General features: G+C 53.2%; 16 protein-coding genes across 21 annotated transcripts; 9 read left to right on the forward strand and 7 right to left on the reverse strand.

The window, feature by feature from the left end:
• Nucleotides 1-1,260: 1,260 nt before the first annotated feature.
• PPTG_04618 (hypothetical protein) lies at nucleotides 1,261-2,598 on the forward strand. Its single transcript, XM_008896870.1, has one exon. The coding sequence runs from the start codon at nucleotides 1,426-1,428 to the stop codon at nucleotides 2,404-2,406; it is 981 nt and encodes a 326-aa protein (XP_008895118.1). The 5' UTR covers nucleotides 1,261-1,425; the 3' UTR covers nucleotides 2,407-2,598.
• Nucleotides 2,599-2,742: 144 nt separating this feature from the next.
• On the forward strand, nucleotides 2,743-3,976 carry PPTG_04619 (hypothetical protein). The gene has a single exon (XM_008896871.1). The coding sequence runs from the start codon at nucleotides 2,961-2,963 to the stop codon at nucleotides 3,789-3,791; it is 831 nt and encodes a 276-aa protein (XP_008895119.1). The 5' UTR covers nucleotides 2,743-2,960; the 3' UTR covers nucleotides 3,792-3,976.
• Nucleotides 3,977-5,145: 1,169 nt separating this feature from the next.
• Nucleotides 5,146-6,338, forward strand: PPTG_04620 (hypothetical protein). Its single transcript, XM_008896872.1, has one exon. It carries the CDS (start codon nucleotides 5,195-5,197, stop codon nucleotides 6,221-6,223), a length of 1,029 nt encoding a protein of 342 aa, XP_008895120.1. The 5' UTR covers nucleotides 5,146-5,194; the 3' UTR covers nucleotides 6,224-6,338.
• Nucleotides 6,339-6,807: 469 nt separating this feature from the next.
• PPTG_04621 (hypothetical protein) lies at nucleotides 6,808-7,002 on the forward strand (the record flags this gene model as incomplete). The annotated part of the gene is made up of 1 exon (XM_008896873.1): nucleotides 6,808-7,002. The coding sequence occupies one exon, from the start codon at nucleotides 6,808-6,810 to the stop codon at nucleotides 7,000-7,002; it is 195 nt and encodes a 64-aa protein (XP_008895121.1).
• A 356-nt stretch (nucleotides 7,003-7,358) lies between these two features.
• Nucleotides 7,359-8,387, forward strand: PPTG_04622 (hypothetical protein). The gene has a single exon (XM_008896874.1). It carries the CDS (start codon nucleotides 7,387-7,389, stop codon nucleotides 8,206-8,208), a length of 822 nt encoding a protein of 273 aa, XP_008895122.1. The 5' UTR covers nucleotides 7,359-7,386; the 3' UTR covers nucleotides 8,209-8,387.
• Nucleotides 8,388-8,644: 257 nt separating this feature from the next.
• On the reverse strand, nucleotides 8,645-11,334 carry PPTG_04623. 2 transcript variants are annotated; one of them, XM_008896875.1, is made up of 5 exons: nucleotides 10,236-11,334; nucleotides 9,923-10,152; nucleotides 9,713-9,782; nucleotides 9,485-9,634; nucleotides 8,645-9,412 (listed from the first exon to the last, which is right to left on the reverse strand). In XM_008896875.1, exons 1-5 carry the CDS (start codon nucleotides 10,606-10,608, stop codon nucleotides 9,225-9,227), a joined length of 1,011 nt encoding a protein of 336 aa, XP_008895123.1. In that variant the 5' UTR covers nucleotides 10,609-11,334; the 3' UTR covers nucleotides 8,645-9,224. The 2 variants fall into 2 exon arrangements, with proteins under 2 accessions (XP_008895123.1, XP_008895124.1); XM_008896876.1 differs by having other exon boundaries at nucleotides 8,645-9,634.
• A 160-nt stretch (nucleotides 11,335-11,494) lies between these two features.
• On the reverse strand, nucleotides 11,495-11,960 carry PPTG_21443 (hypothetical protein). The gene has a single exon (XM_008897453.1). The coding sequence runs from the start codon at nucleotides 11,904-11,906 to the stop codon at nucleotides 11,541-11,543; it is 366 nt and encodes a 121-aa protein (XP_008895701.1). The 5' UTR covers nucleotides 11,907-11,960; the 3' UTR covers nucleotides 11,495-11,540.
• A 1,225-nt stretch (nucleotides 11,961-13,185) lies between these two features.
• PPTG_04624 (hypothetical protein) lies at nucleotides 13,186-13,942 on the forward strand (the record flags this gene model as incomplete). The annotated part of the gene is made up of 3 exons (XM_008896877.1): nucleotides 13,186-13,409; nucleotides 13,485-13,782; nucleotides 13,841-13,942. 3 exons carry the CDS (start codon nucleotides 13,186-13,188, stop codon nucleotides 13,940-13,942), a joined length of 624 nt encoding a protein of 207 aa, XP_008895125.1.
• PPTG_04625 (hypothetical protein) lies at nucleotides 13,768-16,672 on the reverse strand. Of its 3 annotated transcripts, XM_008896878.1 has the most exons (3): nucleotides 16,149-16,671; nucleotides 15,982-16,089; nucleotides 13,783-15,921 (listed from the first exon to the last, which is right to left on the reverse strand). In XM_008896878.1, exons 1-3 carry the CDS (start codon nucleotides 16,653-16,655, stop codon nucleotides 13,954-13,956), a joined length of 2,583 nt encoding a protein of 860 aa, XP_008895126.1. In that variant the 5' UTR covers nucleotides 16,656-16,671; the 3' UTR covers nucleotides 13,783-13,953. The 3 variants fall into 3 exon arrangements, with proteins under 3 accessions (XP_008895127.1, XP_008895126.1, XP_008895128.1); XM_008896879.1 differs by having other exon boundaries at nucleotides 13,768-15,921; nucleotides 15,982-16,672; XM_008896880.1 differs by having other exon boundaries at nucleotides 13,783-16,089.
• A 56-nt stretch (nucleotides 16,673-16,728) lies between these two features.
• PPTG_04626 (hypothetical protein) lies at nucleotides 16,729-17,765 on the reverse strand. Its single transcript, XM_008896881.1, has one exon. The coding sequence runs from the start codon at nucleotides 17,201-17,203 to the stop codon at nucleotides 16,823-16,825; it is 381 nt and encodes a 126-aa protein (XP_008895129.1). The 5' UTR covers nucleotides 17,204-17,765; the 3' UTR covers nucleotides 16,729-16,822.
• Nucleotides 17,766-17,958: 193 nt separating this feature from the next.
• PPTG_04627 (hypothetical protein) lies at nucleotides 17,959-20,239 on the forward strand. The gene has a single exon (XM_008896882.1). The coding sequence runs from the start codon at nucleotides 18,090-18,092 to the stop codon at nucleotides 20,067-20,069; it is 1,980 nt and encodes a 659-aa protein (XP_008895130.1). The 5' UTR covers nucleotides 17,959-18,089; the 3' UTR covers nucleotides 20,070-20,239.
• On the reverse strand, nucleotides 19,999-21,662 carry PPTG_04628 (CAMK/CAMK1 protein kinase; the record flags this gene model as incomplete). Of its 3 annotated transcripts, none has more annotated exons than XM_008896884.1 (4): nucleotides 19,999-20,252; nucleotides 20,346-20,895; nucleotides 20,957-21,271; nucleotides 21,354-21,662. In XM_008896884.1, coding segments are annotated over 4 exons (1,231 nt in total), but the record flags the coding sequence as incomplete, so codon positions are not given. The 3 variants fall into 3 exon arrangements, with proteins under 3 accessions (XP_008895132.1, XP_008895131.1, XP_008895133.1); XM_008896883.1 differs by having other exon boundaries at nucleotides 19,999-20,289; XM_008896885.1 differs by having other exon boundaries at nucleotides 19,999-20,895.
• A 57-nt stretch (nucleotides 21,663-21,719) lies between these two features.
• Nucleotides 21,720-23,330, forward strand: PPTG_04629 (hypothetical protein). The gene has a single exon (XM_008896886.1). It carries the CDS (start codon nucleotides 21,747-21,749, stop codon nucleotides 22,365-22,367), a length of 621 nt encoding a protein of 206 aa, XP_008895134.1. The 5' UTR covers nucleotides 21,720-21,746; the 3' UTR covers nucleotides 22,368-23,330.
• On the reverse strand, nucleotides 22,284-23,277 carry PPTG_04630 (hypothetical protein). The gene has a single exon (XM_008896887.1). The coding sequence runs from the start codon at nucleotides 23,202-23,204 to the stop codon at nucleotides 22,413-22,415; it is 792 nt and encodes a 263-aa protein (XP_008895135.1). The 5' UTR covers nucleotides 23,205-23,277; the 3' UTR covers nucleotides 22,284-22,412.
• PPTG_04631 (hypothetical protein) lies at nucleotides 23,298-25,705 on the forward strand. The gene has a single exon (XM_008896888.1). The coding sequence runs from the start codon at nucleotides 23,350-23,352 to the stop codon at nucleotides 25,147-25,149; it is 1,800 nt and encodes a 599-aa protein (XP_008895136.1). The 5' UTR covers nucleotides 23,298-23,349; the 3' UTR covers nucleotides 25,150-25,705.
• PPTG_04632 (hypothetical protein) lies at nucleotides 25,527-26,287 on the reverse strand (the record flags this gene model as incomplete). The annotated part of the gene is made up of 2 exons (XM_008896889.1): nucleotides 25,527-25,624; nucleotides 26,137-26,287. 2 exons carry the CDS (start codon nucleotides 26,285-26,287, stop codon nucleotides 25,527-25,529), a joined length of 249 nt encoding a protein of 82 aa, XP_008895137.1.
• Between the last annotated feature and the right edge of the window lie 283 nt (nucleotides 26,288-26,570).

Below are 26,570 nucleotides of genomic sequence, written 5' to 3' on the forward strand. Positions count from 1 at the left end.
GTACACATTTGCTGCAAAGACCTTGGCGGTACAGTGGCATGGGTGGCGTGCGAATTCAGGAGTCGACTCACTGGCGGAGTGATTTTGTGCTTTCAAGTGTGGTGATGCAGCTCTGTGTGATGATGGAACGAACTTGCAGATAAACATGATGGTAGTAGACACATTTTGTGGTGGTCGCTCGAGTCACAAACAAGCGGCGACAGCGAAGCTTCAACCAGCGATGATGAAGAGGTTATGCCTGCTTCGCTTCTACATACTGTATTGCACGATCCACCTGTAGTACAGGCTATACATATCCTGATCCCGTGAAGTCCGTCACCAGAGCAATCGACAAGATAGGTCCATGTTTGCGATCAGTCTCTGGAACGTATACCTACATATGTAGAACACAAGTGGCGACAGCAGTCAGTTCCAGCTCCAATGAGTGGATTCCATCGAATGAAGTTCCATCCAGTTGGTGAGAAACCCGATCCTTGGGATATCAAGACTCGACGATTTTCGTTCGGAGAATCTCCGAGTCGGTGAGTGTTGAGTTCTGGAACCAATCACCGCTTCAGAGAGTCACAGACCGGAGTAAGCAATGGACAGCAGCAGATTACACTGTATCTGTAAAGAGTCGACGGCAGTCGCGTTGTAACGGTGCCGCTTTCAGCCAGCCGCGGCGGCGGAAGATGTGAAGATGTGAACGTGTGCCCGTCCGTCCATCCTGTCGCAATCGAGACTTGTGCGTCGTCTAGTGTCTCTCACAACTCCACGATCTGCTGCTCACACCGCTTGAGTGTGTGGCCCGGGGCCAGCGCGATTGCAAACTAGGATAGGAAGCTGTCGTTCAGCGCGTTGCGCCGGGGTCTGGTGTTCTTCACATGTCTGACAGGTCAACTTCACGGTGATTGAATTAAGAAGAAGAAGTGGCGGCGGATTTCGCAGGTGAAGGCCCTTAGTGTGCTTGGAACAAACACGATCTTGTCGCCGTTGCCTGCGTGTCGATGGTTCGAGGGCAATAGGTTGAAGAAGACATACCCGTACATCTGCGACCAGCTAAACCGGCTGGTCGATTAACGATAGGAGAGCCAGCGAACAGAGACGTTTCTCACAGTCAGCCGATTGTTGGCAATTCGAGCTTTGCTGTGGAATTTGCGAATGAAAAGCCAACATTTTGGACAGCCCCAGCTTTTGTACCTTGTGGACATCACGGATTTCATAGCAGCTTGCGCTGTTCGAAAGTAAAAATGCACCTTTTTCATCAAGACAGGAGTAATAATCCAGCTTTTAGTATGTTAGGTCTTTGCGATCTACGCTGGAGTTGTCGTGGAGATTGGCATGAGCATCGGTTGTCTCCACCGCTTGATCGCTAGGTAGTTCATTCCTCAATTTGCAGCAGCGTATTTACCACTTCTGGAAGTACTTACGCGCTAAAGAAGAACAATGGTGTCCACAACGTCCATCCTGGCTATGGCCGCGGCGGTCGCCACTACCGTTGACTACGTACAGGCTCACGGATACATCGCTAAGCCCGCTCCTTCCTGGAAGGACAAAGAGACCAACGACTGGGTTGTCGAGATTGAGCCCCAGTGGAAGGGTGGCTGGGACGAGTCCAAGGGTGACGAGGGTCTTCTGGCTACGTTCAAGGAACTCGCGCCTAAGAACAACTACAAGGATGTTCGATCGCTGATGGACGGCAACCCCGTGTACGGCGAGGACTGTGGTTTCACGGACCCCAAGGGTACCCCTTCGGAACCTCCCTCGGACGGCACGGCTACCTTCTCTCGTGGTATTGTACACGCCGGTCCTTGCGAGATCTGGTTGGACGACAAGATGGTCCTTCAGAACGACGATTGCCAGAGCGCTTACGGTGACGGTACCCAGAAGACGATCTCCGTTTTCAAACCCGTGGACTACTCGTCGTGCGCTTCGGGTGGTTGCATGCTCCGATTCTACTGGCTCGCCCTGCAACGTCTCGATGGTAAGACGGTGTGGCAGGCGTACAAGAACTGTATCCCCCTGACCGGCCCTGCCGGTGGAGGTGCCTCGCAGCAGACCCCGTCTACTGGCGGTGGCTCGGACACGTCTCAGAAATCACCCGACGAGGACCCCTCGCAGACCGCTCCTTCTACCGGCGACTCCAGCAAGAAGGAAGAGTCGGATGGCAGCAAGAAGGAGGACAAGAAGGAAGAGTCGGATGGCAGCAAGAAAGAGGACAAGAAGGAGGACACCCCGTCAGGTGGCGACTCGCCGTCTTCGCCGGAGACACCCCCGTCTGGTGGTGACTCTCCTGAGACCCCCCCGTCCGGCGGTGACTCGCCGGCCACCCCTGCTCCGGAGACCCCGTCGGCCGAAACACCCGAGATGTCTCCGGTTCCGGCCCCGAGCAGCAAATGCAACGGCCGTCGTCGCCGTCGCTACTAGACTCCGAACGGAAGGAGGAAGCTACGCGCTACAAGTGTACGTGGATATTCGTTCGGGTCTCGGTCTTAGAGATTGAGCCCGGTGTGTCGTACGAGCTGAGAGCGCGGCGAGGTGTTCACAGCAGAGAAAACAGCTAGGAGAATTGATGTTTTTCCTATCTATTGAGTGTCAACATAGTTCATGATTTCTTATAACTTTTGGAGAATTTGTTGGTTAGCTTGTCAGATTTCCACGATCAAATGTCAACCAAAAACCTCAAGACGGGGCGGAAGTACTCGCTTTTACGTGTACAAAGTCGTAGCTTAGAGGGAACAAACGCTTTTTAGATACTTACCCAGTCTGTATTGTAAAGGCCCAGCTCTTGTTGCCGTGATTCCAGATGCATCTTGGTGTCCGAAGCAGTCGCATCGTCCTCAGAGTTAATACAGGGGGGGGGGGACTAATGAAGTTAGTCTGCTCCGGTTTGGGATCTGCCCGCGACTACCGGAGCCCCGTTCTCTCTTCATTCCCGAATTTGCAGTGTCTTCTTCAGTATCTCTTCATATTCTCAAGAAATGGTGTCTTCAATGTCCATCGTGGCCGTGGCTTCGGCTATCGCTATGTCTGCTAACTACGTGCAAGCTCACGGCTACGTGGAGAACCCCGAGTCCGAATTCAAGGACAAGAAAACGTCGGAGTGGATCGTGCAGATCGATCCGCAATGGAAGGGTGACTGGGACAACGCCAAGGGCGACGAGGGCCTAGTGGCTCTGTACAAAGAACTCAAGGCGTCCAACAATGCCAAGGACATCCGCACGCTCCTTGACAGCGATACCTCACTGTACGGTGCCGACTGTGGCTACACCAACCCGGATGTGACTCCGAAGGACCCTCCAACTGACGGTACGGCCACTTTCTCCCGCGGTATCGTGCACGCCGGCCCGTGCGAGATCTGGCTCGATGACAAGATGGTGCTTCAGAACGACGACTGTCAAAGTGCCTATGGTGACGGTACCCAAGAGACGATTTCGGTGTTCAAGCCTGTGGACTATTCGTCCTGTGCGTCAGGAGGCTGCATGTTCCGATTCTACTGGCTGGCGCTCCAGCGTCTGGACGGCAAGACGTACTGGCAGGTGTATAAGAACTGCATCCCGCTTTCGGGTCCTGCCGGTGGAGGTACATCTCAGACAACCCCGTCGACTGGTGATGGCTCCGGTACTTCGCAAACTTCGACATCCAGCGGCGAATCGGAGGCGCAGACAACCCCGTCGGCTCCGTCGACTCCAACCAGTGACAACTCCAAGTCAACCGAGACTACGCCGGCCCCGGAGACCCCGTCGGTGGAGACTCCGGAAGTGACACCGGCTCCGAGTAGCAAGTGCAATGGTCGCCGTAAGCGTGAGTAGACTGCGAGTAGCAGGAGCACATAATATGTTATGTGTACGTGAATGTCCGTAGCTTTTTTTTAATCAGATAAGTTGATCTGTTGCGTCGTAAAGCTGGAGAGCATGCTATAATAGTAGTTCACTCAGCTTGGGAGATGAATCGTTAAAGTACATCGTTTAACGAGTTCATTCACACATTTGTTGCTAACACCCAAGTCCCTAGATACCGACACTAAAGAAAACAGCGCGTTATTTCGTCATCGTCAAACAATATGGAACAGCAGCTAATATAACATGCCATACGTCAACGCACTTGCTTGTATAGCCTGGAAGCCAAACGGTGTTCAAATGGTTTCGCTTGTTGCAGTCTTGCTTAGTATATCCATTTACTGCACATGTAGGATACGGGCTGTACCGATACGCCCTCGGGTCGACGCAACCAAGATGGTCGACTTTCTTTGGGCTCACAATCTTCGTTCCGCCACCTTAGCTGTTTGGTTGGTCGATCGATCGTCAAAGTCAACATGTGCTCGTATCGTTTCTCGCAGAAGGTTGACCAACGATGAGTAATTCTTGAAGAAACAAGTAATTGCAGTTCTTCATTAAAAAGCTGCTAGCTCTGCAAGTTGGTCCACGGAGGTGCTTAAACACTTTCAAGCAGCAAATAAACTCATCTAGCAAATGTCTGCTTTTTCTACGACTTAGTCAGAATTGAGCTCATGCAACATGCAGCGAGCTTTTAGCTTTCGTTAAGTGTGCCGGTTAGGAGAGTCAGCGCTGTGCTCCTGAGCTTTGCTCTACTTTATCATACTTGTACTTCGAAGTATGTTTTCCAGCACTCTGCCGACACGGCTGCTGTACGCGCACGCGAAGAATTCTGGCGATGTAGGTGTTCGAAAACATGTTGATAATATAATAGTACTCCAACGTCCTCCACACTACGCCTAAATACCAAGATGCAGCAGGTTGAAGGCTAGACGTACACTGTATCCTCCATCTGCGCTTCACGCTCGACTCGAGCTTCTTGCGGTGTGACAAATGGCATGCCTGTCAATCCAACGACCACGCGCTTCTACATGTGCAGAGCCGCCCACCGGAACGACCGGAGATGATGCATCATGTTGCTAACACGACAGATGAATCGCAAGCAAGGGAACTTCCACCACGAAAACCACGAAAACCACGAAATTTGTGCTTCCGATGAAGAAAATGGCTTGGCAAATCTTATGTTAATCGTAATAAATCGGGTTAATATGCTAGCGTTCGGCGATCTGCTCCATGCTTACGGCTATCCTCCGAGAAAATAAACTGTGTCCTCGTGTGTCGTAGCACGCTGTATTGGTCTACGAAGCTGTGAGTCCATTCCAGATTTTTCCGCAGCAACTCGCTACCTCTCGTCAGTTGTCACTGTTGTCTAAAAATCTATGGTTTCCTCGACGGTTTTCTTCGCTACCGTCGCGGTAGTAGCCACGTCCATTGGCCATGTACAGGCCCACGGCTACATGGAGAAGCCCTTAGCCGAATTCAAGGAAGGCACCGAATCTCCTTCGGCGTGGGTCGTTGAAATCCAGCCTCAGTGGAAGGGTGACTGGGACAAGGCCAAGGGAGACGAAGGTCTTGTCGCTCTCTACAAGGAACTGAAGAAGTCCAACAACGTTAAGGACATTCGTACTATGATCGACGGTGACGCCAAACTCTACGGTGAGGACTGTGGTAACACCGACCCGAAAGCGACCCCGAAGGACCCGCCGTCAACGGGTGACGCAACGTTCTCGCGCGGTATCGTCCACGCCGGCCCGTGTGAGATTTGGCTCGACGACGAGATGGTGCTGCAGAACGACGATTGCCAGAGCGCGTACGGTGACGGCACGAAGAAGACGATCTCGGTGTTTAAACCTATGGACTACTCGTCCTGCAAGTCCGGTGGTTGCATGTTCCGCTTCTACTGGCTAGCACTACAGCGTCGCGATAGTAAGACACTCTGGCAAGTATACAAGAACTGCATCCCGCTTTCGGGTCCTGCCGGTGGCGGCGGTGGTGCCTCGAACTCGACCACCTCTGGATCGAGCACGTCCCAAACTTCCCCGTCAAGCGGTGACTCGGAGTCCCCATCGAGCGGTACGTCGGACTCGCCATCGAGCGGCGCGTCGGACACCCCGTCCAGTGGTGAATCGGACTCCCCTTCGAGCGGAACGTCGGATACCCCGTCCAGCGGTGAGTCGGACTCGCCTTCCAGTGGTGAATCAGAGTCACCTTCAAGTAGTGAATCGGAGCCGCCATCTAGCGGTGAATCGGAGTCCCCGTCGAGTGGAGAATCCGAATCTCCTTCGAGTGGTGAATCGGACTCCCCGTCGACCGAAACTACCCCTGCCCCGGAGACTCCATCGGTTGAGACACCGGAGACGCCGCCCGCTTCGGACAGCAAGTGTTCCGTGCGTCGCAGACGCCATTAAACTCCGAAAGGAAGGAGGATGTGCGTGAATATTCGTAGCTCTTTGGCCATTGAGGCCGACTTCATGTCGTACAAACTAAACAGCGAAGAAAGATGTTTGTTTCATACGAATTCCACTTTTTTGTGGTGAAAAGTTTTCTGTTTCTAACAAAACACATCTAATTTGGCAATTTAATAGTTGACCGTAACGTAATGTAGCTTCGCTAAGCTCGGAACATCCCACCTCATCTCCAGGACATGCGGCTCTCTTTACCAATAGAGAAGAAGTCGCTCAATGGTTTTGCGGTTCGTCGAGGCCTCCTCCGTCATGGCGATCTGATCCTTCCTCCTCGCAATGGCCCCCGCTGCCGCCTCCATCTTCGTCGCAGAGTCCGTTTCCCGATTCGGAGCTCGTCACGGGGCAATGCCACCAATGGCCGTAACATCAAGGCTAACCTCACGGCTTAGGGCCTTGTCTTCGTGGGTCTCACATACTGCGAGAACGAGTGCTCGGTGCAATCTGTGACGGCGCAGATCCCGGTGGTCATTGAGCAAATCCGCAGCATCTTTGCCTCGAGACTTGTGAACGCAATCGTGATATCGCAAATGCATTTCTACCTCGAATTAATCGCGCTACGTCTAACGGTGACACTCAAGGCGCTACTGTTCAGGAAGGCCATGCGTCGTAGTATACAGAGCAAAGGCGGATCCAAGACCATGGACATCTCCAACCTCTTTTCTTCGGATGTTGACAGCGTGCTGTGGGCTGCCTTCCAGATTAACAATCTGTGGGTTATGTAGTAGTAGTCTACATGTTGTACGCCGTCATTGACCTCGCAGCGTTTGCCGGACTGGCAGTCATTGCAGTGTCGATGCTGGTGGGTTTTTATTATCGCTAAAGTATCGGGAAACACGTTCGAAGACATTATGACGTTTACCTGTGTTACAATGGTGCATTTACAGAAGCAGGTTGCACAGCCGTAGAGGTTGTCGAATGCAGATACTATCTGTCGGCTGTTTCGAGCGCGAAGTTATTGTACTCCCACCCGATCTTCCTGACCAGCACTACCGCTTGTGGTGGTCGCAACACCAAGAGTACCTTCTCACTTGGTTGTTCGACTCGGCTGTCGATGTCACCGTTCACTTTCGCATTTACCAGCGAGCGCAACAGAGCCTTTCAAAGCCATGGTCTCTATTACCACCATCGTGCCCGTCTTGGCATGCTTCATCGTCTCGCTGTCGCAGGTCAGCGCCCACGGCTACATGTACATCCCGCTAGCCGAATTCACAGACTCGGTCACTTCGGCCTGGATCGTGCAGATTGAGCCGCAGTGGTCGGGTGATTGGGACAGCTGCAGTAGCAGCGATGACGACTGTTTGACGACGCTCTACACTTCGCTGAAGGAGTCGAACGGCTACAGTGATATTCGTGCGTTGCTCGACAGCGACACTGATCTGTACGGAGCCAACTGTGGCTTCACTGACCCGGACGCTACGCCGAAAGACCCGCCAACCACGGGCGATGCTACCTTCTCTCGTGGCATGGTCCATGCTGGTCCATGCGAGATCTGGCTGGACGATACGATGGTGCTGAGTAACGACGACTGCCAGACTGCGTACGGTGACGGCACTCAAGATAAGGCATCGGTATTCACACCTGTGGATTACTCGTCGTGCTCGACGGGTGGCTGCATGCTGAGGTTTTACTGGTTGGCGTTCCAAGGTGTAGACAGCAAGATGGTGTGGCAGGTCTACAAGGATTGTGTTCCACTAACCGGCCCCGCTGAGGGTACGTCGACCAACTCAACGTCCTCGACATTGACGACTGGCAGCTCCACGACAGAGGACGTCTCGACATCGAGCAGCTCCGGTACTCCGGACAATTTCTCAACGACTGAGACCCCTATGACCACGACAGCGACGTCTACCTCAACATCGACAACGACAGACGCACCGACGTCGACGCCTTCACCGTCTGAGAAGTGTACTGCACGTAAGCGAAAGTGAAAAGTGGGAGACTCGAAGCATTTTGAGGATTAGTCCAAAATTCTCAGTTCAAAGCATTTGAGCCTCAAACGATATATAAAACGATCGCACCTTTCTTTCTATGCGGTTCACATCCAATCAGCGATTGCATCATCTAAAAACGGGAATTCCACGCCAAACGCGAGCCAGCTCAGATTCCGCTTGAAAAGGACTCCATCGACCACTTCCCTCTATGATATCATACTAGAGGGCTCGACCATGGAAGCACTGAGTCGACAAATTTGCAGGAGGCTCGGTTGCATTCAATTCACGTCATGTCAGGATGACAGTAATGAACGCCGCGGGGACGAGATCAAAACGTCACTTCGACTGCGCTGTCGATCCTTGTTGGAAAGGTAAAATGTATGGCCACGTGATGTTCTCAATCCAATTTTGTGAATCGTTTTACCGTACTCCGCGAGCTTTTGTGTCAATTTCTGGCAACCATATTTATTTAATGGTACGATATCTTTGATATTTAATAAGAAAAAAAATACAATCATGGTGCACAAGTTAGACTTGTGCGTTATTGATAAAGCCACTAATAACCTTTGAGCAATCGATTGTCGTCCTTATGCCGATGTGGACGGAGCAAATCCCTAACGCGCGTTGAGTCAGCTCGACGAATCGCCTCCTCGACGAGCTCTGGGCCAGAGTCTGGCCGCATGAACACCGCCCTTCAACGTTGGCTCGCATAGACGTCCATTAAAATGTAGCAGAAAGACAGCTAAACGCACGAAATGAATTCACACGATCGGCGCGTCACGAACAGAGAAAATGTTGGACCGTGTCGTGGTGTCAATCCTACTTCGACTTAAACGTCGGAATTGGGATTTGCTGTTGCTCATTCGTGAACCATTGATCTTTTGTGACGTTCCAGACTCTATAACTGATCTACTTCAACGTGTTACCCGTGCTGCTCGTCGTAGGATTTTTGGCGACTTGCATCCGTCCGTTGTCCTTTAACGCGGCGTCGTGGGATTTGCCCAAACATTTAGTTATTGGTCCGCTGGCGGTGCCGGCGGCTTTTCCTCGTCGTCCAACTGCAAGATCGTGGGCCCCGCGACCTCTTCACTCGCTTCGACGGCTGCCGTGCCATGCTGTCGCTCCTGGTAGTGGTTGTTGCACAGGTTGTCGGTGCGTTCATATGCCTGGCGCATGCAACCTTCGACCGCACAGCGTTTGCCTGCATGCGATCCAGAAGGTTATAATTTCTCGCAACCCGAAAACAAAATAAAAAACTGAACAAAGGACGTACCGCCACCGTGGGCCCAGCACAGCCCGTTGGAAATTGCGATCTTCTCGCAATTGTCGGTCTTGCACTTTGTGCCACCGCCATGAGACCAGCAAAAACCGCGCGACTTGGCGCGGTTGATGCAGCTCGGAACCTTGCATTCGGTCGAACCACCTATTAAAAAACGATATAGGAAAAATATGAGATTCTGGTACTGCAAAAAAAAAAAAACTGGTAAGCTATTTGACATGCCATGTTTCCAACATCGGCCTTGGTGTTTCGCTCGACTGGTGCAGCCCGGAGCCTGGCATCGTTTACCACCCTATTCAATGCGCAGGTAAGCCAAAATAAAAAATTAATCCGTCATCCAAAAACATTTTTTTTGCTCAGCCAAAAATGAAGCATTCAGCATGAGCAAAGCCGCATGAAAAGTTGGCACGTGAAGAAATGGATAGTACGTACTCCATGGCGGACGCACAGTCCCTGGTCCACCACGTACTGCTCGCAACCTTCATGTTTGCAGATACGACTGGGTGGTCTCCGTGCCCGACGCTTTCCATCGGCGCTTTGTTTGCCACCAGCGCGACCAGCACGACCCGTAGCCGCCGCGATTGCGTCTCCAGTTAAATCTCCTGTGCTTCTGCTTCTCGCGATTAAAGCAGCGGCCCGTTTGTCTCCGAATATGTCGTCACCTAAAATTGTAGACGAACGCAGTAACTTAGCGTATTGTGACGAAAAATTAATACATGACCCGCCAATCTATCGCGGTGCTTACCAGCGGCTGCCGCAGACGCAGCCTGGTCGTCCAGAATGAAACTTAGTGAGGATTTACTGAAGCTGCCGTCGTCCTGAGGTGTCGACGGGTTCGCGTAGCTGTTCGTTCGTCTAACTTTATGCCTACTGCTGTCGGAGCCGGTTGAGCGGGGCTGCGCCGGTGTCTGAGCTACAGTCTCTTCACTGCTCTCGCTTGCGACGCGAAGGTTGCTAAGTGCACTCCAGTTCTCCTCCGTCGATGCTGTAACCTGTTGCTCGGCTGCACTGCCAGAGTCGCGCTTAACGCCGCGTGTAGGCGTCATCGTGGTCACGTCCTGGTTTCCTGTTTCTCCTGTTGCCTGTTGGGCGTCTTCGCCCTGTTCTCGACGCTCCATTTGAACGCCGATTTCCCTGCCTGCTTCGGCCTTAACGATGATGTGACAGTCTGCCTGTGTGCGGTGTTGAGGATTTCAAACACGAGCAAACCACGCGCAAGTGTAAGTGACTTACGCCAGCAGGTGTTGCGCCTGGAACGGCTTGTAAGCCAGCTGGAAGAGGAAGCCAAGCCCCCACTCACGCGTTTGCTCGCGGCTTGGGAAGTAAAGGTCCTGTGCTCCGAAGTCGAGCGTCAAGTTTGATCTTGCTTGAGCTTTCAAGCTTCACGAGACTTTGTTATGCACGTCGAGGCGTCGTCTTCCGCCGAGAACCGCCGCCCTTTTCTTTGTGAAGAGCTTGAAGCTGCTTCACTTGGCCGAGGAGCCCCGCGACCGAACGAAACGAAAAGCTCAGGGCAGAGGCGTCGGACGATGGTCCACCCAGGTTCACAACTGCAGCCTACACTTGGGAACGCTGAATCCCCGCCAGCTGCCTTCCTTCCTTCTCCCCTTCCACAAGGCACCGCGAGTATTGCTGGTTACTCACAACCCTGGGGCTAGTTCTTACGGCGAAAATGCTACGCTGGACGCGACTGAGAAAGTCCCGCGTAGCGCAGCAAAAAGGGAATCCAAGAGTGAGTTAAAGTCTCTGCGGGCTGAGCAACAAAGACTGATGAGTGGCTCTCAGTGAGTCTCACACAACAACGCGTCGACGAACTGCGCGGGGATACTGTACGACAAGAACGCAGCTACATTTTCTGCAATAACTGGATTCAATAGTTGTGGAGCCGCACGCTACAAGAGCATCTTATTCGAAGAAGGATCATACAAACACCAAATGATGGTTCAAGTTATTTTAGTAATTGCGCTTGCTAAAGTGAAATGCTGCGCAAAGCAGGGCTCGCTAAAAACGCGATTTTTCGGGGCTAAACTTCAAGTTTAACGTATGTCGATCAGGATTTTGTAGCGAACGGATGCTGTTGTTGTTGCTTGGTCGTATCGGAGCAGTGTGCACGTGTATTTGGCGCTTGTGCAGGTAGTGTAGGCTTTGGAGGGCTTTCGAGCGACAAACTGACGACGCCCATGTTTTTTGGTGAAACTCCGTTGGATAGCCCCTCGTCGGTGTGACTACGATTCGCGTACGTGAACCAAAATGCAATCACGCACAAATCCAATTGCCGCAACTTCTCGTCAAGTTTGGTATAACGTCGAAGTTTGCCATGATTTCTACTTAATACTGCCGTGAGGCCGGACAAGTGGTCAGCTGCATTGTTCAACGACCATTCTGCTAAAGGTGTGACAACGTGCACTGCTGCCATTTTCGCGCTTTGTTTACGAGAGCGAGCTTCTGCAGCTCAAACATGCACGCAATTTTCTCCTCGCGCAGACCCTATCAGCTGTACTGTGAATCAGATGCGAAACAGAGAAGAGCGCTTCTGCATCAGCGAAGTACCTGGCACTTTGTTTTCGAACTCATTGTTGGCACTGTCACTTCCTGGCGAATGGATATGATACCACGTGCGTTTTCTACAGCTATCGTCGTTAGAAAGAAATCCAGTAGCGTTCCCTTGATAGCTCGCAGGTTGTCGTTCCTGTTTTTTTTCTTATAGTACCTCCAGTCTCTAACTTGTGCTCATCAAGTCTCTCATTCTTGCGCACTTGTGTTGTATTGGGAAATCACCACTCGGATACCAATCACTCGTAAGCTATTCTCTACATGTACATTCATGAACTGATCTCATTTCGGTGTACTTCATCATCAACTACTGTAGTTATCCAGCGAAGACGTTGGCAGCTCATGACGAAGGTCCGACCTCGGTGAAGCAGCAGCTCTAGGGCGGATAAGTCCGACCCTGGGTGCCCACGTTCCCTGCCCGCAACAAGCGATATGTTGTCGCATGCACGATCACTGCGGTTATTTGGCGCCAGTGGGACCGCCGGACTCATTACGGACTTGATCGTCATCGAGGACGTGACGCTTAAAGTGAACACCGGATATATATCCCTTGCTCACAAATCTGTCAAGTAGATAGATGCATCTGCGACTATTAATATCTTCCGCCCCCTGACTCATCCGAAGGTGCAAAAGGCCGAATTGGTAAATAGTATTTACTAAATACGCATTATCCAACATAGACACCGTCGAGCAACGATTGGACATCAACCTGAAGTGCAAGCCATGTTGTCATTGACCATATATATACCTTTGACTCCAATGTTTCGCGCAATGGTCAATACTTGCAATGATACATCTACTGGGATTTTCTCCTGGCACTGGCAATACTATCGAGTTGGTAAAAATGTCCAGCAAACCTTCGCAGTACGAAGTCGATTTAGTTGGCAAATATTGGAGTATTTGCCAAGTCGAAGTAGAGTATTTGCGATCGCTAAGTTCCTTGAAGCTCGAAGACGAGAAGAAACAATCACACACAAAAAATAATCTGATTGCACTTCGAGGTTTTTTGTTATTATAAGAAAGATTTTTTTCATAAAATAAAATAAATTTCAGCAAGTTTTGTCAATTATTTTTTCGCGCAACCTTCGCGCGACCACATTTCTTTTACTTTACAGTTTGCTTAATACCATTTCCTCGACGCCATGGCCTCGACCCGACCGATGTTCGCCATGCTGTGCGCTAACAATGTGAACCGCAGCACAGAGGCGCACGACCACCTACATGCCGCGGGTCTACGCGTGTGTTCTTTCGGCGCCGGCAACCGCGTGCGTTTCCCCGGTCCGTCGCGCGACGATCCGCGGATCTACGAGTTCTTCACACCCTACGAGACCATGTACCGGGAGCTCAAGGCCGAGAACGCCGAACTGTTAGTCTACTTTACCTCTAATACTTGAATTCACTATCGATCATCCTGTAAATGACAAAAGTTGGTACTGAACAGATTCAAGCGCAACGGCGTGTTGTCCATGCTGGAGCGAGATATGCTGACCAAAAAGTGTCCGCAGCGCTGGCAGGACCTCAGCGTCAAGGAGCTACAGGGCCTGGATGTGGTGCTGTGCTTCGACGACCGCATCTTCGAGATCGTGCTGGAGGACCTGCAGCTGCGCGGTGCAGCACAACCCACCCGGTCTGAGCCCACGATGGCCTGGAGGCCGCTGCATTTGCTCTGTCTCGACACTAAAGACACACCGGAACACGCCAAAGTGGGCGGTTCATTAGCATTGGAGCTATGCCAGGCGGTAGGTTGATGCTCAGATCTGTTATGACAAAAGTTGATACTAACGTCCATGCTGCTAGATCGACGTCCTCAACAGTCTGGACGACGGCATCATCGACGCCATCCAGGACTTCGAGAGTCGGAAAAACGTGCACTTACTGTACTCGCTTATGCACGTGTAATTAAACCACTGTTACCTCTTCCACTTGCTGATGATAGATTGACTCGCTTCAGCCTGCTGACTCCAGCGACCAAAGTCAAAGCGCGGGCGTGCAGGAGCGCGAGGTTGTTCCTCTGCGTGCTGACTTTGCTGTACACCTCGACGATAATCGTCCATGATATCCAGATCTTCGTCCTCAACTTCGTGCCGAGGAATCGACGACGGTATAAACGGCTGCGACGGAGGATCCTGACGCCGCTTCTTGCCACTCCCTTCTGACGGACTTGTTGGTCGTTTTCTTCTCGGAACCTGCTGCTCTTCTGTTCCAGGAACGTACAGATCTCCAGCAAACTCGCCGTGAACGTCAGCTTCTTCGTACTCTTCAGCTGCTAGCGGGAAACTGTTGACAGGGTCGGGTCTTCGCTGTGAAATGCTCACTGGTTGACTGTTTGTTGTGCTCAGTTCTTGTAGCAACAGATAGTCGAGAACGAGTTTCTCTTGCAGTGCGTACTCCTCCTCTGGATTATCGGAGAAGTTGGAATGCAACACAGACTCGACGCCGCCTTGTAACATATCGGAGCAGTTGTCCGTCGACTTGCTCACTTCCATGACGAAAACAGCAACTACCGCGTCCATGACCGCGACTTCGGCATGACACATGAGTCGTGCATGGGCTTGTGCGAGTCGCGTGAGACTCTCCAGTAGTCGGATCGTTGTCCGCGCGGCACTTCGACTGTCCGACGCTCGCTGTCTCTGGTAATACCGCTGCAGAATGAGCATCGCTCCACGACTTAACTGCGGTTGGTACTTGTCTTTGACATGGCAGATATACGCCTGTAACTTCTGGATACTCCACAGCGTCGAGTCTTCCTTTACTGCTCGAGGTTCTCGCTTATCAAATGACGCCTCAGCTTCATCGCGTTCGGCCTCTTCTTTCATACTGGTACTCGTTCCAACGGCCTGTTTGAGGATGAACGAGGACACGACCTGGTCCCAGCGTGGGTTCATACGGTCCAGCAGCACCAGGATGAGGTCGAAGCGACTGAGCAGCGGGCTGGCGATGCTCGTGTTCACTGACACGTCGGTGGTTGGATCGTACCGGCCTTTCGGGTTCGTCACGGCGAAGATGGTAGTACGCGCGTTCAACTTGCACACCAGTCCGGCCTTCGCCACGCTTAGCGTTTGTTGCTCCATCGCCTCGTGGATGGACGTGCGATCATTGCTACGGATACTGCTGAACTCGTCGATGCAGCACACGCCACGATCCGCCAGAACTAAAGCTCCAGCCTCCAGCATCCACTCGCCACCGTCTTTGACGGCCGTGCAGGTCAGACCAGCGCTGGTGGTTCCAATCCCTGTTGTCAGCACGGAACGTGGACTCAACTCCGCGGTAAACCGCAGGAACTGCGACTTCCCGGTGCCCGGATCACCGATCAGAAGCATGTGCGGCTCACCTCGCGTCTTCATGCCCGTCTCATCCACGTACGACACGCCACCGATAACTGTGAGCGCTACTGCAAGCTTGACGATGAACAGCCCATACACTTTGGGACAAATACTGGCAACAATCTCGTTGCGGCCACGCACGGGATCGCGCTTGTGTTTCGTCCAGAACTGCGCGAATTCGGCTCGTAATTCTTCTGTTACCATGACTTGAGACGTCGAGGCGTTCTTGATCCGGATACTATTGGCGTTGATCGTGGTCTCCAGGTCGCACCGCACACCTCGGACGCACGGCTTCCACGTACGCATCAAGATCCCCACGACCACGACCTGATCTCCAGCCTTCACCGAGTCCACCAGATCGTCTTCTAGCACCACTAAAATCGAGCGTGGAATCGACCCAACGCCCAACTTGGACGCCTGTTCCTGGATCTTGATGACCTGGTGGTCCGACACGACGCTGCTGTCTGCGCCTCCTACAGGCATAAACTGCGTCGACTTGCATGGCTTCTTACCGCCACTACTGGTGTCTCCTGTACTGTCGGATGGACAAACTTTCTGCAGCCCAAATAGCCAGGTTAATACGCTCCAAGTGTTCTATATCTCCGGTCCACGTACCGGGATCTCTAATACATTGCCCTGTTCCGGGTCCGATTTAACCAGAAATCTGTGTCCACAGCGTGCGTTGCAACATTGATACTCCCTCTCCATCTCCTGCATCTTGATCTGCACAACAGACTCAGCTACAGTCTCTCATTAGCGCGTGTGTTCAGCTATCCACGCACCATCCCCGTGCGCACTACAGTGCCGGCAATTTGAATCAATTGCTTGACGTCATTGGACCGGATCGCACTGATCGCGGGCTTGCGTAGCGGTGGCACCGGCGGCAGGTTCTCGATGCGCACCTTGAGCTTCCGTCGCGCCTTGAGCGGGATGGACGGCAATCCGCCGCCTTCCAGTGGCTCGCCGGCGTTACAGCTCACCTCTTTGGCCAACGCGCAGTGGAAAAGCGGCAAAAGCTGCTCCGGGTGGCGGAATAATAGCGTTCCAAGCTGCGCATTGAAGTCGAGCAGCCGCTGCGCACACACGCGTTGGCTGTAGGCCAGTAGACTCTGATCCGAGGTCTCGTTGACGGCGGCGAAGGGCATCGAGACATGGCGCAGGCGGCGGTGTAGCTGCTGGAGGTCTGCGCGGTAGTAGCGACGCAGGAAACGAGCGAACGCCGCCTGGTACTCGGGCGCCAGACGCTCGAAGCGCGCGCCCGTGGCCTCGTCATCATATGCCTCGGACATGGTGAACGGGTAAATGTTGACTTGGTTTTTGTAAGGAAAACAGACTCGTCGACCACCAAGACAATAATTGAAAACCATTTTCTTATTATTGGTACGGTACTGCTAGTGATGTCTTCTCTTCGACACCGGTTGAGTCGTGAGTTCCTCTTGCCCACGATATTGACTGTCTACGCACTACCACGGCCGAGCATGAAGGCAGACTTGCAGTCTAGTGAGCAGAAATCCGCATATTGTCGACTCATACTCAGCGGTGAGAACTTGCGTTGGCACATCCGACAGATTTTCCACCTGCCGTCAGCGAGAGCGCTGCCTCCGCCCGAGCTGTCAGTCCACTGATCGAGCTGAGCTCCTGATGGTGTCCGTGCGAAGTGGTTGCACTGCGTCGACGAACCTGTGAAGCCTCTACTGGCGCCGGCGAGCGCTACGGGTTGCAGTTCTGTGGTTTCCATGGCCTTGCGCGATCGCTTGGAGCGCAGCTTACGCAGCGACAGCTTGGACGCCACCCACCGCGTCTTCTCCTGAATCACAGACTTGATGTCGAGACCCATGGAGCACGTAAAAAAGAATGACTTGACTGACTGGTTCGGCACGAATTGCAATGTGGCGGTGCCCACACGATTGGGGTCGGAACTGTCGAGTTCGAGTCATGAGGGAGCTTGGGCGTTCACAATCATTTTGAGAATTGGACGGTTCGATGCAAAACGGAGAGTTTGTGGATCTCGGACGTCTTCGACGCTCCTTTGACGCTGGCATGAGCCAGCTGGACGACGAATATCCATCCACCATGCGCCAGATGCAATTACATACTTCCATGCCTCTGACGGAGTGGCCGCACACTTCAACGTCAAGTAGAAAGCACTTTAGCGTTGCTGGACGCCGATCTGCCTGTCATCATCTGCGAGGTGCATTAGTGGTAGACTTGCTCGAACAGTGAGCTTGGTCCATGATGAAAAGAATCGGCCACTATCGGACATCGTTCATTGAGATAATACAAGCACTTTATCCTTTTGCTCCCTTTAGACTACGACGAAGGGATGTTCGCAAGAGCGTGATGGAAGCTGACAACTGCAAGAAGCGTTCCAACCAGCAAATGCGTCTCCAACAGCAACCACTCGGTCATGATTTACAGAAGCCGATGCTATTCCAGCCGTACATGAAGGCCACCTCCGCCACCTTCACCACCTTCGTCAGCGCGATGGTCCACCACATGCCCAGATCGGAGTGTATTCACCGACTCTCTCGCTCTCGGCCAATCTCAAGTCTCCTTCAGCATGCTAATCCCAAGTCGTTTTCGCGAAACCTCGGAATAGAGTGGAGCAGTGATTCCCAGCCGGCAGTGATGAAAATATCGGAGACCGTTCTGAGGAGGAAGCTCTAAACTCTGGTGACACGCGCTGCATTTCGCTCTCGACAACCGTAGCTAGATAGATCCCCATGGACGTCTTCGCCAACGCTGTCGGCGTGCGCCCACCGGCGCCCATCGTGCTTCTGGACGAGGAACAGCAGCGTATCATTCGCGACGGCCAAAGCCAGCGAGGTCAGCCGCCGATCGATGACGCGCAGCCATCGCGTACCGGTTCATCCGGCAACGACGCACTGTTCGTGCCCACAACGCCCCCCATGCTGCCCATTCCGCAACACGTAGCACCGCAAGCACCGCCGCCGCCCACGACCACCTACCTACGCACCGACTTTACGACGGGACGGCGTCCTGCTGCATCCGTCACCACTACGAACACTCAGAAGTCTCACGAACTGGGCGATGGCATCCGCACCAACTTCACCACCAACCGCCAGAATCCGAACCCGGTCGCGGCGTTCATGAAGGAAAACGCGCCGGATAATTCCTTGTCGAATTCTCTGTCGGCTCCGACGGACTACGCCAATGTGGAACCCACGGCGATGCCGTTCATCTCCAGTACAGACCCCCCACCGGAAGATGCCCGACCGGACCCGACCAGGGGCTTTCGAGGCAACGGCACCAACCTCAAACTGTCGGTCAGGTACATGATTATTGGTGCCATCGTCGGTATCGCACTGGGTATCGTGTTCGCCCACGTCGGCGTGTCGGACATCACGGCGCAGTGGATCTCGCTACCCGGCGACCTGTTCCTGCGAGCTGTTAACGCTCTTGTTGTGCCCTACGTGTTCTGTTCAGTAGCCGTAGCTGTGGGAGATATTGTTTTCGTAGGCAAAGTGTCGATCGTCGGACTTCAAACACTCAAGATCTTCGCGACAGGGTGGGTGGTCTCGACAGCATTGGGTATCAGTGTGGCCTTCGTCTTCCGTCCACTCTTCCGACTCAAGAACAAATACGCCAGTCCAGATGCTAATGCTGTGGGGTTGACGTGTCCGAACGGCTTGATGCTGGAAATGCTGAGCAACAGCAGTATCACGTGCTCTTCGAACGCTACCGCGTTGTCATTGGATAACGCCTTCGTTCTGGACGACGTGAACGACGTCTTTGAGACGAACAGCGACGCGGTCATCACCGACCTGACGCTAAGCAAGCAGCTCATCTCGACGCTAGAGTCCGTGGTACCGGACAACATCTTCTCCTCTCTGGCTGACGGCGATCTACTGGCTATCATCACCTTTGCCATGGTACTGGGTTCAATCGCAGGGCGAAGCTACTTCTCCAAGACCCGTCGGGTGAACTACCTGTACCTGGTGCTACTGCAGCTACGTAACACCTTCTTCCTGGCCATGGAGTGGGTTATCTGGATCACACCTGTCGCCGTTGTCTCCACCATCTCTGGAGCTTTTGCGTCTAACCAAGACGCTGTGAGTCAACTCCCCAAGGTCTACATGTTCTTGGTGGCCTGCATCTCAGCCGCGGCACTGCAGATCCTGGTCGTATACCCGTTCGTCATCTTCCTGCTCGCGCGATGCAACCCGTACGCGCACATGCACCACATGATCCGGTCGTATCTGTTCGCATTCGGCTCTTCGTCGTCACTGGCCACTGCTCCCGTGACTCTCGGCTGCGTCCAGAAAGCGCGCGTGTGTTCGCAGTCGATCGCCACCTTCGTCGTCTCTATCGGCGTCGTCACCAACATGTCCGGGTCTGGATGGTACTATCCCATTGGTATTATCTTCCTGGCCGAGTCGTCTGGCAACGGCGACGAACTCACGTTCCTACGTCTCGTAGCAATCTTCTTCCTCACGATCGTCGCCTGTGCCGGTACGCCGCCTGTGCCGAACGGAGGTATGGTGCTCATGTCCACCATGTACAAGACCGTCTTCGGCGTCAGTACGCTGCCATCGACATGGGCGCTGTACGTCGCCCTGGATTTCTTCGCAGACCGCCTGTCGACTATCTGCAACGTCAACGATGACATTATGGCGCTCAAGGTCATCGCAGAAAACACGGACGAGACGGTGGCAGGAGACCATCTCGGCCAGCGCAACTAGCTCTTATTAGTACAGTTTGATCTCTTTTTTCGTTCTGTGGCACATTAAATAGTTCGATTATATGTATATCTCCGCTTCGATGGAATTGAGGCTTCAATGCTGGGAAGTAATATACACTGGACAGGTTTACTTGCGCTGATTGCCGTCGTTATCGCCGTGATCGTCGTATGAACCAAAACCCGACTAGCGAGGCGAGGCCACCCAGACCAAAACGTATAATCTCAAGATACTTTAGACAACTTGGCGTATCAACAAATGACATCAAGCACAACCTACCTTTTGCTTCGTATGTTCTCGATACTTGGCCAGTTCTTGGTGAATGGTAGGCGAGAGTGGATGTTCCGAGGCCTGGAGAGTTGCAACCGAGGAAGAGCCGATGATCCACGGGTGTTCCAGCACTTGTTTCATGCTGAAGCGATCGTCAGGGTCCAGTACTAATAAATGTCGTACGAGATCCTTGGCGTCGTCACTGATGGTAGCCCAGCCGTCGTCGTCGAACTCGAAGCTGCAGGCTTTGATGCTCGCAATCATCTCATTGTCCGACCGCTCGCCTTCCGGGTCGAACGGGTGATAGCCACAAAGTAAAATGTACAGAATCGTCCCCAGACTCCACGAGTCCACCTTGTCATCATAGCCAAACGCCGATCCTGACCCGGAAATCATCTCGGGCGCAGAATACCCCCACGTGCCGCATTTGGTCTTCAGATTGGTGCCTGCAAAGATCTTGGCGAGTCCAAAGTCTGCCACCTTCACCACCGCATCATGTTCGTCTGCCGTCGACAACAGAATATTCTCCGGTTTCAGGTCTCGATGCACGATGCCACACCTGCAATAGTAACAACAAGATCAGCAACTTTAGCCACATTCCTCGACGCCTGTGCACCTACTCGTGGAGATACTGCACAGCGCTTGCCATGTCCCGGACGTGGCGCACACAGTCCGCCTCTGAGTAGGCGCCTTTCTCAGCTAGTCTCTCGAACAGCTCACCACCTGTACAGAGCTCCAGTACCAGATGCACCTCACGCGTGGTCTCGAACACGTCGATGAGCTCCACGATGTTCGGGTGCTGCTTCACGCGGCGCAACGCCGTGATCTCGGCGCGCAGACGCTTGGGGTCAGTCATGAATCGCTTGACCTTCTTGATGGCGACAGCGCGGCCCGTGCGGCGGCAGCGGCCGCGACAGACCGTCGCGTAGTGTCCTCTGTCTCAACAACCGAAATGTTAGCGATTCTCGGCTTCCAAAGCTCGTAATTTACTGCAGAAAACGAAAGCAAGTAGCGCACCGTCCTAGCAATTCGGTCTGCACGTCGTAAAACTCCTCTACGCGACGGCGCGGGGCCGCGGGGCTCGCAGCTACAGCAGGCGCGGAAGGATCTATGGAACTGGACGGTTCGCGGGCTCCAGCGGGCGGCTGAGACTCGGAGCTGCTCGATTCGACGGCGTTCAGCTCCGGCGGCAAGCTCAGCACGCGCGCATTGTTGCTTCCGTGCATCGCTGGCAGCGCTGAGGCCTCCTCCGATAATAGCGCCGAAGGTTGGTTGCCCATCAGGTGTCCGGTAGAAACTATAGAAATGCGCTGCTTGGGTTGCATTACGCAACATCTGGGCAACTTTCAAGCAACTCAATTGAAATGGCTACATTTTGATGCCACGTAAGGTATCCAATACAAAACTGCGATGGACGAATATGACGAGTACGAGCCTGTAGACCGGCTGGAGCTGCCGCCGGCGCCGCGTTCGCTGTGGGACTTTGTGAACGTATTGACGCCCGTACTTAAGTACTACGTGGCGCTGTTGGTTTTGTTTCTGGGTGCGCGCTGGTTCAACCAGCAGCTGGACAACGAGGCGGCGGCGCAGGAGCGAGAAGCGCAGCAGCAGCGGCCCACATTGTCTCCCGAGCTGACTGTAGAGAGCTCAGAGGAGGAGGAGGAGGAGGAAGAAGATAGCGAGGAAGAAATCGAAGAGCTTGTGACTGATGGTGACCGTCTCGTGCCGGTGGGCTCCAAGAAACCTAAGAAGAAGAAGCCGAACCCGACGAAGGAGCTGTTCGACGGCCTGCGTAAAGTTGAGCAGGAGCTGCGTGACAAGAAAGACAAGGAGAACGCCGAAGACAACGTGAGCTGGAACGAGCTGCACGCCAGTATGCTCAAGCGCTACAAGGACAAATACCCGAACCATGGCCCGCGGGTGGCCGACCCCGAGACAGACAAGTACGACGAGGAGTTCAACGAGCTGCTGCGCAAGAACAACATCAACCCGGACGATCTTAAGAGCCAGAGCGCCAAGAAGACCGAGTGAGTGTCGGTAGAAGCCATGCATGTTTATTCATGAAAGGTGAGGTGTCTAGAATTTGACCCGCTTGGGGTGCGCTCTGCTACTTTTCTTGGGTTCTTTTTCCTGTTTGTCGCTGTCGTCTTCCCCGTCAAGACCGAGTTGGAACGAGTCGAGCGCGTCTCCTGTTTTATCGCCCGTGTCGACGTAGTCCTCGTCACCGTCCGCGAACGTGGTCTTCTTGTTCTTCTTCTCGCCGCTACTGCCGTCTGCCGAGATATTGCCGACCGGGCAGTCACGCGCCAGGTGTTCGATACTCTTGCAAACCTTACAGCAGCCGCCCTTGGGGTACACGCCCATCTTGTTCTGTGGGCACTTGCTGCTGAGGTGGCCTTGCTGGCCGCATACGAAGCACGTGGCATATGTGGTGCCGCCGTTCTCCATGGGTTTGGGACAGTCGCGCAGTGCGTGGTCGTCGGCGCCGCAGTTGAAGCAGACAGCGGCCTGCTGCTGGTGCTGACCACCAAAGCCGCCCTTGCCATTCTGCGGACAATTGTGCGACGTGTGACCGCGGCGACGGCACTGGAAGCACGTCTTGTTCAAGTCACCGGCCGCGCGGTTCGGACAGTCCTGTTTGCGGTGCGACGTCTCGCCGCAAAGCCAGCAGCCGTCCTCGCCGCTGTTGCCGTTGCTCTGTGCCTCCTCGCGCTTGGCGCGGATTTTGGCCACAATCTCGGCCTTCTTCTCGCGGCGTGCCTGCTGCTTCTGCTGTTTAAACTGCTTGGCCTTGGCCTTCTTAGCCTTGCGCAGCTCGCGCCGCTTTTGCAGGATCAGCTTGCGCTCCTCGGACAGTTCTTCCGCCATGACAATCAATTGAGCTTTGGTTGGCTGCAGCAAAAAAATATTGATCTCTCCGAATTTGTACTTACTATGAGAGATCATAATTGCCAGTTTTTAGCATTTTACCAATTTTGAGAGATCATTTCCCGGTTATCATCATCCTCGAGCAATGCGGGTGGTGTGCGTGTCGGACACGCACGGGCTGCACGAGGACGCGCTGGACATCCCAGACGGCGACGTGTTCGTCCATGCGGGCGACTTCACAGACACGGGAGAGCGTAGTGAAGTGGTGGCCTTCAACGAGTTCCTAGGCCGCCTACCGCACCGCTACAAACTGGTAATTGCGGGAAACCACGAGTCGTCTTTTGATCGCGCGTTCTACCCGAAATTCTGGCATCAATATGGCCACAGACAGCAGTACGACCCAGACGAGGTGCGCGCTCTACTCACCAACGCGCTGTACCTCGAGGACCAAGCCGTTCTAATCGAAGGGTTCGTCTTCTACGGGACACCCTGGCAACCAGAGTTCTGCAACTGGGCCTTTAATCTACCACGAGGCGACGCTCTACTCAAGAAATGGAGACACATTCCCACGGACACAGACGTGCTCATCACACACACGCCCCCCATGGGGCACGGAGACCTCGTCGGCTATCAGCGTGTAGGCTGCGCTGATCTACTACGAGAAGTGGAGCATCGAGTGCGTCCCAAACTGCACGTCTTCGGTCACGTACACGAAGGCTACGGCCGTAGTGCCAGTCCAGATGGAGCCATCACGTACTTCAACGCATCTATCTGTACGCACAACTACGAGCCCGTGAACGCACCGTTCGTATTCGAATTGACAGGTCCACCCAAGCGAGGCTGGCCGAAACACACGTTGCCATTAACTACGCCATCCTCGACTGGTTTGGGCATGCACCGCAGCTTCAGTACGAACGATGTGAGTAGTATCAGTAGTTTATCCACCACAGAAGACGAGGACGTTGACATGGACGCAGGTTTACCGACCGAAGCGGAGCCACGGGACTACGATTTGATGCTGCACGAGTGGCTGCGGTTGTGTTCGCATAAACCGCCATTTATCGAGAAGAAACTGGTGGAAGTGGAGACGTGTGAGGTTCATACGAAGGGGAAGCTGCGCGAGTTCCGTGTGGATGGCACGACGTCGGGTTTGCTGTTCGAGAGCACGTTAAAGTTGCGTCCTGTGACGAACGTACAGAAGCGCGTGCTACGGTATCTCTTCTCGCAGGGATTTCGGAGTAATTCGGAAAATTATAAGGCTGATGATGAAGACGAGAAGGAGAAAAGCAAGGAAGATACCACGAGTATGGAGGTTGATAGTGAGAACAATAAGCCGACAAAGGAGCGAAGAAATTACGGTATTTCGCGTCGTGTGACGGTCGCTGTACTGGACGATATTGACGAGGACAAGGAGGGAATGGACGATCGAGATCGAGAGCATGTGCAGCAGGCTCGAGTAGCTGCGGCTGCTCTGGGTAAAGAGACCGCTCAGGACACAACAGGCGAAGGTGCACAGTCTCGACGTCCGCGACGTAATAAGACTTTGCAACGACGATCAGCGGTGCCGATGCTGGCTTCACTCACGGAGGAACCAGAAGAAAGTAGTACCAGCACAACGGACATTCCTGCTGCACTGCAGAAAACAAGTGAAGAAGTGGTTGTCTCCGAAACTATCGTCGTTGTTGAGTGCGTGTTGTGTAAGTACAAAGTCTCGGGCCACGTTCATCCTGAAGCGCAACCTCCACCACCAGCCCCAGTTGTTGAATGCGCGTTGTGCAAGTACAAAGTCCCGGGCCACGTCCATCCCGGAGCGCAGTCACCGCCACCAGCTCCTATTGTGGATGTGCCAAAGGAAGGAAAACAAGAAGAGAAACAGAAGAAACCAAGTGAGACGCGTTCCAGGACTGAAAACCCGCCACCCAAGCGCTTGTCGTCTTGGTTTTAATGGAGACACGTTTGCATGATAGAAACATTGACAATAACTTGCATGTGGGAGCAAAATATTGAGTGGGGATTTGAGCACCAAGCATGCAGCTATGAATTCGGTGTTGCCACCGCTGCAACTAAGCCCCCTGTTGTTTCGTGCATGGACGATAACGACAATTCAAGCGGGTGTGGGTACACCGACCACAGCGCAAATGACTAGCGATCGACAACACGCCATTGATGGCACGTGAGCAATTTCGCAGTGCCTCAAGCATTTGCCTTTCGTTTGTTTGACATACTTTGGATTTGAACACACCCGGTCTCCAACGCGCGGCGACGATTCCCATAGCACGCGATATTGAAAAGCGCTCGGTCACGGCGTTTTCTTCACAGAATCTACTTTGAAAGACCAGGGATTTTGACGAGGGTGACAATGTACATTACTACGTTGTACATGCGAGGATGAAATGCATGACGGTCATCATCGACTGGATCTGTATAACCTAAATGAGAGAAGTAATATGCGTGAGATAAATAGCTTAGTTGACGACTGTGGCGTGTCTGATAGTATTGTGCTTGACACCGGAGGTTACTACTTCGTCGAACTACCAACGAGGAGACGTGGAGGGCGTACCAATGCTATCGCGTTGAGCGACTCGAACGGAGTGGAAGAGCCCAATGCAAGTGGCAGTATTGGATTCATGCCCTTGTGTCACCTTCCAGTTTTGTGTGTGGTGACCTAACACCATGTCGATAGGACTTCCCCTTGACTTCGACCGCTTAGTGCAGCTTGCGTGAGAACACAACTTGACTTTACCGTGTGCAGTACACTTGCCTTTCGCTTGGGCTCTCCGCACACATCCCTCCTCGGTGCATTGTGCCCCCTCCACCATGTGCAAAACACTTTCCTTTAGACACGACTCGGTAGCTGCTACCTGGAAACTCGCAGGTTCTAAACCCACCGTGTGCTGCACATTTGCCATTCACTTGAACTCTCTTCACACACCCGTCGTGTGAGCATTGGTAGCCCCCACCATGGGCGAAACACCGTCCTTTGGCGTAGGGGAAGTTAGTACAATCCTCTTGCGTACATTGACGTTTTCCTCCGTGTACATGGCATAGACTTTGCCAGGTTCGTGCAATCCGGATGAAAACATCTCTTAACTCCACCCATTTGCCACTCAATCGAGCTCTCTTCACACACCCTTCGTTTGAGCACTTTCCTTTGTCCCAACCGTCTCCATGTTCGGAGCACTTTCCTTTTTTTTCGAGACACAAGTTTGCCTATCAAGCAAGTTTCCTAGCGGAACAGGAGTGCACGGCACCATTCGCTTCCTTGCTTGTAGCTCGATTCTCCTTCTCTGTGTCTGTCTTGTGTCGTTCAAATGGTGCTCCAGACGCTGTTAACGCGACTTGAGCGAGTGCAATTGGCATTGTGAT

The sequence above is a fragment of the Phytophthora parasitica genome, assembly GCF_000247585.1.
Source record: "Phytophthora parasitica INRA-310 unplaced genomic scaffold supercont2.5, whole genome shotgun sequence".
Taxonomy (NCBI): domain Eukaryota; phylum Oomycota; class Peronosporomycetes; order Peronosporales; family Peronosporaceae; genus Phytophthora; species Phytophthora nicotianae.